The sequence below is a fragment of the Hemiscyllium ocellatum genome, chromosome 30 (assembly GCF_020745735.1).
Source record: "Hemiscyllium ocellatum isolate sHemOce1 chromosome 30, sHemOce1.pat.X.cur, whole genome shotgun sequence".
In the NCBI taxonomy this organism is placed as follows: Eukaryota; Metazoa; Chordata; class Chondrichthyes; order Orectolobiformes; family Hemiscylliidae; genus Hemiscyllium; species Hemiscyllium ocellatum.
The window spans coordinates 38,938,216-38,950,213 of NC_083430.1; the positions used below are offsets into that span (position 1 = coordinate 38,938,216).

Sequence of the window (11,998 nt, forward strand, 5' to 3'; positions counted from 1 at the left end):
GCAGCGCTCCGAAAGCTAGTGCTACCAATTAAACCTGTTGGACTATAACTTGGTGTTGTGTGATTTTTAACTTTATACACCACAATCCAACACCGACATCTCCAGTTCTGAGAATAGCAGAGTTGATTTACAGTGCATTACTCAAATGGATGGTAATGTGATAATCCTTTGTGGCTTTATTGCTGATTTATCAAATGTTCTTTCATGTTTTTTACCCCATCTCAAAATCTTCTGTCAATTTGATAAACTCAATTTCATTTATCTAACTTCTCATTATTTCACCTTATTGGTGCCTTCTATTTTCCATTCTGTTTATTGCAGAAGTTCTCACAAACCATAACGTGGCAGATTTGCCATGCATTGGCGTTAGCCATTGTAAGTCTTGTTTTATTGACTGATGCTAGAATACATTGGTCTATTACATTTAGAATGTGAGTAATAGCCTACCCTGTAACTATAGAAATCTTGATACCAGTTTTGGACTGAAGTTCAGCTCCATTAAGGGAAGCTAATAACAACTGGGGAGGTATTGATTGAAGTCAATATGAAATTGATCATGCAGTAAGATTTCCTTTTGAATGGTGACATTACCCAGGATAAATATGTCCATCAGCTTGCTGAGCAAGAAGGAAGCCATAACACACAAGGATGTGCACAACAGAGAGCAGTCCAGTTTCTGGTGAGTATGCCAGTCATATTGGGCGGCACGGTGGCACAGTGGTTAGCACTGCTGCCTCACAGCGCCTGAGACCCGGGTTCAATTCCCAACTCAGGCGACTGACTGTGTGGAGTTTGCACGTTCTCCCCGTGTCTGCGTGGGTTTCCTCCGGGTGCTCCGGTTTCCTCCCACAGTCCAAAGATGTGCGGGTCAGGTGAATTGGCCATGCTAAATTGTCCTTAGTGTTAGGTAAGGGGTAAATGTAGGGGTATGGGTGGGTTGCGCTTCGGCGGGTCGGTGTGGACTTGTTGGGCCGAAGGGCCTGTTTCCACACTGTAAGTAATCTAATCTAATTTATAATCGCCAATACTAATATTTTCCTTCTCCATCAAAGCACAGAGCAGATACTATGTTCTCCAACACAGAAGCCAGATTAAATAAATGTCTGCAGTAAGTAAAAAGACCCCTGTCTTAGAGTGCATCTAAGGGAAAATTGCAATTGTTACTTCCTTCACTGATAAGTAGAACTTGGTGATTCCCCAACCTATCATCAGATTGTGGGCAGACATCATGAATAATCTTCCATTTTGTGTGTGTGCGACAGATTATTTTCAAGTGTTTCCTTTTATACAATGTTTCACTTTCTTCCTGATCCCGGGATACAGATCCATGAACATTGGTTGTGCCTGGTTACCTCACTCAAGTAGCCAAGTAAGAGTTCTGACAATAAACACCAGCAGGATATTTGATTGTGTATCGTATTTGAGCTCGATCCAATCACGTACCACCACCCAGGCAGAGATCAATGAATAGCAATTGCAACTGAACTCTGGTGGAGAAAAGAATGTAATTACTTTTGTTAAGGTTCATTCTGAGCAGCTCCGTAACACAGGACTCTGAGCTCCTTGGGTTGTTCTCAGAAATGCATTTCAAGATAAACATAACTGTTCCTGGAGGACCATCAATGGATGAAGGAAATGCTTTGTTCTGCCTGAAATCTGGTGGTTTTGCAAAGCAAGCCAGTGTTGTGCTAAGCAATGCAAATAAGGCTTAGGACAACCATAGCGAAGGACCGCCCACCTTCACTAACATAAAAGTCCATCGGGCTGAAAACCATAAGCATGAGAAGGTGCTTGATATCAGATGTGTATTGTAAAGCTAACACACGCAGTAATCGTAAGGATAGTGATTGTCACGTACTATACTGAAAGACATTGCACCTTACTGCGTTTTTGTGTAATGCTAAGTTGGAACTGATATGTAATGCGCTTTTGCAAAATTTTTATATGTAAGCTATATTTTTTGAGAAGATAAAGAAGCAGGGCTCATGTTTAATGTTTCATTTCTAGCTTCTGCTGGAATGAAATCAACTGGTTCAATTCATTTTTTATTTTAATTTAACACATGACAGGTATTATCATCTGGTTCAGCATCTGGTTCATTCACGAGAAAATGTGCAAGTGACCCTCCTTAGAGAAAATTTAGATGCATTAAGTTTTCTGACTGAACAAAGGTAGGACTACTTGAGTCACTAGGGTTGCTAACCTGGTTGCATACATGACTGGAGGTTTAAATGCCCCTTTACTGCACTGTCCCACTTCTTCCTATTGGCTACATTCACTTCATATATTGTTGGATGATCCTCACCTGCCATTTAGCCTCTTCTTTGCAAATAGGTTTAAAACTGAAGAACACTTGTTCAAAGAATTTTTTTAATATCAAGTAATTTATTTTCCTAAGTGCTCCCAAGAGTGAATAGAAATTAACCTTTAGTTCAGGAAAATCCAAGGGCAATCTTATTCATCATAGTTAATACATACCCAGCTAGGACACTAAAGCTAGTAATTAAATGATGATGCCACATACAGTTGGTTGGGATTTAACATTTAATACATGCCTTAATATACAGCAGCATGTTAAAAATGATCAGGGTAGGCTGGTGCCCAATTATTTGATCTAGTAATCAACCTCATAGGGTCTTTTGGCATTTTGTCCTGACTCTCTACATTTCTCAAATGTTGGACAGGTGAAGCTCAGAGCGAGAGCTATTCCTCCAAAGATCTCAATACAGCTTCCAGCCCAGCCAAAGTACAGTGAACTCCCACTTTGGTACTGGGTGTGGGTGTCAGGGCTGATTTCCTGCATGGACATCATGTAGAGAGTCAGTGGGGTGATACACAAAGATCCAGCCAGGATAATGACAACTCCACTAGCTCCAGCTACATTACGAAGGGGGAAGTCCATCCAGCAACGTATCCCAACACTGGCCACGATGATCCCCATTCCACAGACCAAGAGGGAGCTCAGCATGAGGGCCCTGGACCACTGCACAATTTCATCCCTCTGATACACTGTGGTCACCGGCCAGCACTGTTTGGTGTCCTGCAGTTCCAGGCACGACTCCCACAGACCATCAGACTTCATGGCTGTGTTTTTCCCAAGATTAACAGACCCCTGGCGCCACTGTGGGGTTAACACAGCTACAAATACCAAGACTAGCCCAAGAGGAGCACTGATAATCCCGATGATCATCGGCGGTGGGGTCCGCATGTTTTGACTAATCAGGATCCAACCAGAACCTGCAAGGAGAAGAGACAAAAGGTCAGTGCATATTGTGAAGAGCATTCTGAGCAAAGTGACCAGCTGCAGACTAGTAAATGGATGTTTTGTTTTGACAAGAAAACAGAAAAGCAGCATATCATTTAAATTGAGAAAAACTGAGGAACTCTACGGCAAAGAGGGATCTGAGTGTTCTAGTGCATAGATCATTATACATTAATATGCAGATACAGCAAGTGATTAGGAAGGCAATTAGAATGTTGTATTTATTTGCAAGAGGAATGGAATGTACTTTTGGTACTGTTGTATGGATCATCGGTGAGATGACATCTCAAATACAGTGGATAGTTTTGGTCTTATTTAAAAGATGATGGAATTATAATGGAAGCAATTCCCTGAAGGTTGACTCGATTATTCATAGAGTTAGAGGGTTATCTTATAATGAAATGTTGGAGAGGTTGAATCGTATCCACTGGAATTTAGAAGGTGAGAGGTGTTATTATTGAAACATATAAGATCCCTATGGATTTTCACAGGATGGATGCCTCAAGGATCCACACCTTGTGGAAGAGACTAGAATAAGGGACTGTTTCAAAATATAGGGTCTCCCATTTGAGGTAAAGATGAACAGTTTATTTTTCACTCAGAGGGTTGAATCTGGCTGAGGTTATCACAAAGGAATTTCCTTCTCAACCTCTACCTTATCTGAGGTGTGGTGATTCTCAGATTAAACCACCACAAGCTCTCTCTCTCTCTCTCTCTCTCTCAAGTGAGAGAGCAGCTCTATGGTTTGGTAGGATTATAACTTCTTTATCTTTGGTCTAGGAAATTAAGAATATACTCCATGTATTCAACATCAATAATAGATTGTCCAATTTGATTTGTCAAATCCATATGAAGATTAAAATCACTCATAATTATCACAGTATCTTTCTTGCAATCTCCTAATATTTCTTGACTCATACTCTGATCTACAGTGTAACTATTATTAAAGGTCTCATCAGTGTATTTGTTCCTTTGATATTTCTTACATCAACTGAAGTGAATTTTACACCTTAATCTTCTACACCAAGATCACATCTCACCACTGTACAGCACTCAATCTTTGTTAACAGAGCTAACTCAACTCTTTATTTTTCCATTTCCTATTTTCCTGTCCACTAGAATGTCAAATATCCTTAAACATCTAGAGCTTTAAATATTCAACAACTAGCATCAGACACCTTGTAATAACTTCTCTATAATGACGATCATATTGTTTATTTCTATTTGTGTAATCACTTCATGTATCTCTATATTTCATTCTGATAAGGAGCTTTTAATTCTGACTTTTTACCATTTTCCCCTACTTTGGACAGATCTCTGTTATGTCTATATGCTCTCTTCCCCTTGTCATACTCAGGTTTTCATTGCTACCATGACACTACCCTGCACTATTGCTTTGTCCTTTTTCTCTAACTTTATAAATTTCCCCTTCACCTTAGGCATTCGACAGGACTGTGCTCCCAGTACGTTTCGATCGAAACCTGTCCCCAACAAAAGATTTCCTCTTTCAAAGGTAAAAACAAAATACTGCTGATGCAACAAATCTCAAACAGAAACTACTGGGGAAACTCAGCGACTCGGACAGCACCTGGGAAAGATAAGTTTTGAGTCCTATATCATTGGAACTCTTCTTCAGTTCCAAAGAGGAGTGATAAAAGGCCTTGACCCAGTAACTATTTTGCTCTCACTCTATACAGATGCTTCCAGATGTATAAGTTTCTCCATCATTTTCAATTTTCAGTTTTATCTGTTTCTGTGAGTCTGTGAGTCCCCATGAATTGGAAACCATTTGTTCCACACCAATCTTAAAGCCACACATTCAACTGTCTGATTTTATTAACCCTTTGCTAACTTGCAAATTGCTTGGGGTAATCCATATATTAACTTTGTGGTCTGGTTTCTAATTAAGTCCCTGGCTGCTCATACAGCCTGAACATAATATTTTCCTTATTCTTAATCTATGTAGTTGGTGTGAAAGTGGAACACAACAGCTCGATTTTCCCATCCCACTCCAAGTTTCTCTCCAGAGTCAAGGAGATGTCCTTAACTCCAGAACTAGGCAGACCAATTTCAAAAGAAAAAATGTCAAAGTCATCAGTCATCTCTTTTTTTAAAATTCATTCACAGGATGAGGGTCTTGCTGACTAGGCTAGCATTTATTTTCCATCCCTAATTGCCCAGATGGCAGTTAAGAGTCAGCCACATTGTCACACGTAGGCCAGACCAGGTAAGGATGGCAGTTTCCTTCCCTGAAGGACATTAGTGAGCATAATCATTTTTTCAAGAACTGCCAATGAATACAAGGTCATCATTAGATTCTTAATTCCAGATTTTTAATGAATTCAAATTCAACCATCTGCCATAGTGGGATTCTACCTATATCTCTAGAACATTACCTGGGTCTCTGGATTAACAGTCCAGCAATAATTCAACTAATTAATGTCTTGAGATTTCAACTCTGAGGTCTAGCTGTCTCTCACTCCATTTCTCAGCCAACTCTTTTCATGAAAATAACCAGAACAGCATTTGTTTCCTCATACACCAATCTCATAAATTAAGCGATACTTAATAAGCTGGCCTTTTGCCAAGATGAATGGTCTCTGTGCCCATTTACTCCATGTATTGGCAAAAGATTCCTATAAGTACTTTCCCAGTTACAGTATCAATCCAACTGCCCCAGGCCCAGGAGCAGGGGACCTTAAGAACCTACATCAGCAACAAGAAAAATAGAAATGACAAAAACAAGATACATTTATGTAGGATCGCTAATGGAAGAAAATATCCTCAGGCATTTTGAAACTCAACAGAAACTACCAAACATTTTCAAACCTCACTTGGAAGGGCTTCAGACAAAAGTAAAACAGATGCAGGGATAATTAAATCAGAAAGTGGACAAAATGATTGAGTCCGGCATCAAAGTGACAATTAAAAATCCAGGCAGCTTGGGATTTTATCAACAAACAAGATCATTAAAAGAGGCAATTATAGATGAGCAACAACTGCTGGCCTTGTCAATGAAGCACATAACAATAAATAAATTAAAACAAGGATTGTTTGACAATAGAATAGTTTCTTCCCCCATGAAAAGCTTTCACCTTCAGGTATTTGTCTCTTTGAAAAGGTACTAATGAGCCTATTTTCAATATTCTTTCATGCTAAACATGCCAAATCTTAACTACAGGAAACAGTTTCTCTTTCTTAACTCTGTCTAAACACTTCACAATCTTTGACAGAAAATCTTCTTTGATTTCTCTGCTCCCTACTGAACAATCTCAGCTTTTCTTGTCTATTCAAGTCCTGGAAACCTCTAATTCCTGGAACCATTCTTGTAACAACATTTTTGTTTGATAAATCACACAAAGTGTATTCTGTCTCAATCACATGAAATGTACTCTGTCTCAACTGAGACAGCGCCCTCAGTTGCTTTATCCAGATTGTTAATATATAATGTGAATAGTTATAGTTCCAACACTGACCCCTGTGGAACTCCATTAGTCACTGCTGCCATCCTGAAAAAGACCAATTTATTCCTACTCTGTTTTCTGCCAGCCAGCCAATCTTCTATCCATGCCAGAACCTTGCCCCTAGTACCATGGGCTATTATTTAGCAGCCTTCTGTGCAACATCTTGTCAAAGCAACTTTTGGCGTACTGTGTAAAGTTCTGGTTACCATGCTATAGAAAGGATATTATTAAATTGGAGAGGGTGCAGAAAAGATTTACAAGGATATTGCTTGGATTGGAGGATATGAGTTATAAGGATTGGCTGGATAAGCTGGAACTTTTTTCACTGGAATGTGGGAGGTTGGGGATGACTTTATAGAGGTTTATAAAGTTATGAGAGGCATAGATAAGGTGAATAGTAAGGTCTTTTCCCGAGAAGTTCAAAACTAGAAGGTATAATTTTAAAGTGAGAGGAGGAAGATTTAAAAGAGATCAGGGATAACTTTTACACACAAAGGGTGGTTTATGTATGGAACAAACTGCCAGAAGAAGTGACAGATGCAGGTACAGTTACATTTAAAAGACATTTGGACATGAACATGGATAGGAAAGATTTAATGACATATGGGCCAAACGCAGGCAAATGGGACTAGTTTAGTTTGAGAAACTTAGTCAGCATGGACAAGTTAGACCGAAGGGTCTGTTTCAGTACTATATGACTCATCTTTCTCAAATGTCATTAATGTAGCTTTTTCTCCTTTCCTTTCATGTAACAACTTTTTTCATTAAAGGTATACTGGCAGCCTTTCATAAATGTGTTCAGTGACTAACCATCACGGTAACCAAATTGCAAAAACAAAAGTTACAGTCCATGAAGTCATGGACTGGAATCTAACTTTCTACTGCTCCCATCAACTGCGAACATTACATAATGGGAATTCCTAGTGGGATAGAAATTCTTTGGATTTGAGAGAGATGTGTGACTCTTGAAGGAGAACAAGTATATGGATGTAGTGGACATAAAAACAAAGTTGTTGTTAATTATGTTACATGATTTGAACTTTCAAAATGGATTTGACCTTCACTGAGACTTTATTGGGATTAGGAAATATTATTAATATACCAAGGTCACATTGCAGAGTTAAGATCTCATAAGGATGAGATGCTTTAAGTGATTATCCAGCATTTAGAATTAAAAAGAGGGAAACCAGAAATTGATGCATAACTACTATAATTAAGTTAAAAATCACACAACACCAGGTTATAGTCCAACAAGTTTAATTGGAAGCATACTAGCTTTTGGAGCGACGCTCCTTCATCAGGTGATTCATCACAATCCTTCATCACAATTACCTGATGAAGGAGCGTTGCTCCGAAAGCTAGTGTGCTTCCAATTAAACCTGTTGGACAATAACCTGGTGTTGTGTGATTTTTAACTGTGTACACCCCAGTCCAACACTGGCATCTCCAAATCATGACTATTATAATTAAGTAGAATTCTCACAACACCAGGTTATAGTCCAACGGATTTATTTGGAAGCACTAGCTTTCGGAGCGCTGCTCCTTCATCAGATTCCACAACCACCTGATGAACAAGCGGCGCTCTGAAAGCTAGTGCTTCCAAATAAACCTGTTAGCCTACAACCTGGTGTTGTATGATTTTTAACGTTGTCCACCCCAGTCCAATACCAGCACCTCCAATCATAAGTAGAGTTCAGTTTGAAATGTAAACAAACATGAAATAGAAGAAAAAGAGAAGAAAAGAACATAGAAAAGAAAGGAGAAATAAAGGAAAGGAGAACTATAGAAATAATATTGCTCGAACTTAGGAAAATGAGGGGAAAAATAGAATAGGAAATACAATCTGAGAAAGACTGAATTCAAAGAGAGAAGTAAATCAGACAATATGGCTCAGCTAGAATAAGATGAAGAATGTGGATACTGGAGAAACTCAGCAGGTCTGGCAGCATCTGTCAACAGAAAACAGTTAACATTTTGAGTCCAGTAACTCTCAAGAAAAGCTTGCAATAAAAAGGATGAAAGAAGCAGCAATGACTCAGAAAATGATTCTTATTCCAATTAAGGTGTTCATTTAACTAGAAAGCTGCATTTAATGCCTACATTTGTATATTTACATTAGATTACTTATAGTGTGGAAACAGGCCCTTCAGCCCAACAAATCCACACCGACCCGCCGAAGCACAACCCACCCATACATTTACCCCTTACCTAACACTAGGGGCAATTTAGCATGGCCAATTCACCTGACCCGCACATCTTTGGACTGTGGGAGGAAACCGGAGCACCCAGAGGAAACCCACGGGGAGAACGTGCAAACACCACACAGTCAATCGCCTGAGGTGGGAATTGAACCCGGGTCTCTGGTGCTGTGAGGCAGCAGTGCTAACCACCGTGCCACCGTGCCATTGTTGACAATTCAACTCAACAACTTTTTGTCCTATAATAAATACTTAACACCTTGTTAAACTGACCTCACATATTGAATGCTACCTCATCTTGTTAAATGGCTTTAGGTAATGGCTGCTTTTTCCCCTTGTTAACCCGTTACCCTTACCTCCAGCACCCCATTGTTAACTGTAAGTTCTTATCTGATCTGAGTCATGCTCAGCTGAACCTTTTGTTTCACAAACTCAGAACTTAACTCCTTCTCTGCCTGCTTATACACTATATACATTCTCAAGCTGACTCAGATGTTAAATCAGAACCTGAGTTTCATTATTTAAAAGGTAAGGTGCTAGTGAGAAATGGAAACCACCTTGATACCAACCAATGCAGAATGGGCATTAATCCATCAGATGACGGTTCCGTTTTAGAGAGAGAGAGAGAGAAACTTTATTTGTCATTTCTACCATATACAGTCGGTAAAATAAAAATGAGACAGCGTTCCTCCAGACCAAGGTGCTATTTAAACACACAGACGACACGAGATTGCAGTCATACACAAGGCAGCATAAAGGGCAAACAGAAGTGGAAAACATGCAAGACTGCACAGTAATTCTTGACAAGACAATAGGCACAGTGGTGGACAAATTACACTGTAGCAATGAATTATCATTAATAAAACATTTTATAGCAGCAATTCAAAAGGTCGTCCGAAAATTGTAAATGGAATAGAGTGTGAACATATTGTGTAAGGAGCCTAATGGCTTGAAGGAAGAAACTTATTGCACAGTCTGGCCGTGAGAGAGCGAATGCTCTGGTGTCTTCTGCCAGATAGCAGGAAGGAGAAGAATTTGAATGAAGCATGCGTGAGGTCATCCACAATGCATTAGCCTTTTGGATGCAGCGTGTGGAGTAAACGTCTGTAATGGAGGGAAAAGAGATCCTGATGATCCTCTCAGTTGTCCTCACGATCCATTGTAGTGTCTTCCGATCCGGCATGGTGCAATTCCCGAACCAGGCAGTGATGCAGCTGCTCAATGAACTCTCTATAGAACGTGGTGAGGATGGGGGGTGGGAGGTGGGGGATGGAAGACAGGCTTTCCTCAACCTAAGAAGAAAGTAGAGTCACTGGTGGGCTTTCTTGGCTATGGAGCTGGTGTTGAGGGACCAGGTGAGATTCACCGCCAGGTCGATGCCAAGAAATTTCAAGCTCTTCACAATCTCAACAGGGGAGTCATCAATGTCCAGTGGAGAGTGATCACTCTGTGCCCTCTTGAAGTCAACAACCATCTCTTTTGTTCTGTCCATGTTTAGAGACAGACTGTTGGCTCTGCACCAGTCCGTTAGCCGCTGCACCCCCTCTCTGTATGTTGACTCATTGTTCCTGCTGATGAGACCCAGTACCATTGTATCATCAGCGAACTTGATGATGTGATTCGAGCTGTGCATTGCTGCACAGTCATGTGTCAGCAGAGTGAACAGCAGTGGACTGAGCACACAACCCTGGGGGACCCCCTGTGCTCAGTGTGATGGTGTTGGAGATGCTATTCCCAATCTGGACTAACTGAGGTCTCCCAGTCAGGAAGTCCAGAATCCAGCTACAGAGGAAGGTTTTCAGGCCAACCAGACTCAGCTTTCCAATCAGGTGCTGAGGAATGATAGTGTAAATGCAGAAGTGAAGTCTATGAACAGTAATCTGACGTAGGTGTCCTTCTTGTCCCGGCAGGTGAGGGCCAGACAGAGTGTGGTGGAAATGGCATCATCTGTTGAGCGGTTGGGACAATATGCAAACTGCAGGGTGTCCATTGAGGGGGGCAGCAGGGTCTTAATATGTTGCATCACAAGCCTCTCGAAACACTTCATGATGATGGGTGTAAGTGAACAGGGCAGGAGTTATTGAGGCAGGATGCTGAAGATTTCTTCGGCACAAGGATGTTGGTAGCAGCTTTGAAGCACATTGGAAGTATGGCACAGCTCAGGGAGATGTTAAAAATGTCCATGAGAACATCCACCAGCACATCAGAGCACCCTCTGATCACTCTGCCAGGGATGTTACCTGGTCCAGCAGCCCTATCTGGGTTGACTCTGCATAGAGATTTCCTCATGTCAGCCGTGGTAAGACACAGCACCTGGTCATTAGGAGAGGGGATGGTCTTTCTCACTGCCACGTCATTTTGTGCCTCAAACCGTGCATAGGTGCTATTCAACTCATCCAGGAGGGAGATATCACCAGCACAAGCAGGCGATGCTGTTCTGTGGTTGGTAATGGCCTGAATACCCTTCCACATGTTCTGCATATCGCCACTCCCCTGAAAAGGGCTGCGTATTCTCTGTGCGTATGCATGTTTGTCTCTTTTATGGCCTGGGACATATTTGAGTACCATGAGATTTTATGAAAGTCTCACAAAATTCCAACAGCAAGTCACCTAAGTACTTTGAAATGGAGGTTCCAATACTACAAACTTTACTGGCCAGGATGATATAAATACATTTATGCCAGGCATGCAATACAGTCCAAGTAGTGGGAAAAGCCTAACCATCAATTAAACTTGTGCCTTCCAGTACCAGCTTTCAAAGAACACTTTGACAGTGTCTTAATTGATTTTGTCGGGTGCCTACTTAAAACCAGGAATGGTAATCAATATATTTTATCAGTCACAGATCTTTCAACCAGACTTCCTCAAGCAATGCCTTTAGGAAACAAATTACAGCAAAAACTACAGTGGAGAAGTCAATTCAATTTGTTAAACATATGGTTTCCCAAAGAAATACAATCAGATAAAGGTTCAAATTTTATGTTGCAAATATTTAATAAAGTAATAGATAGTTTGAGAATAAAACAACTTAAATCTTCAGCTTATCATCTACAATCTCAAGAATCGCTGTCATC

At 40.5% G+C, this 11,998-nt stretch overlaps 1 protein-coding gene across 1 annotated transcript; it reads right to left on the reverse strand.

The window, feature by feature from the left end:
- Positions 1–2,614: 2,614 nt before the first annotated feature.
- Positions 2,615–3,208, reverse strand: cldn23l (claudin 23-like). The gene has a single exon (XM_060847178.1). The coding sequence runs from the start codon at positions 3,206–3,208 to the stop codon at positions 2,615–2,617; it is 594 nt and encodes a 197-aa protein (XP_060703161.1).
- Positions 3,209–11,998: the final 8,790 nt, after the last annotated feature.

Coding starts and splice junctions, on each gene's coding strand:
- cldn23l (XM_060847178.1), bottom strand. CDS start 3,208: ATGCGGACCCCACCGCCGATGATCATCGGGATTATCAGTGCTCCTCTT.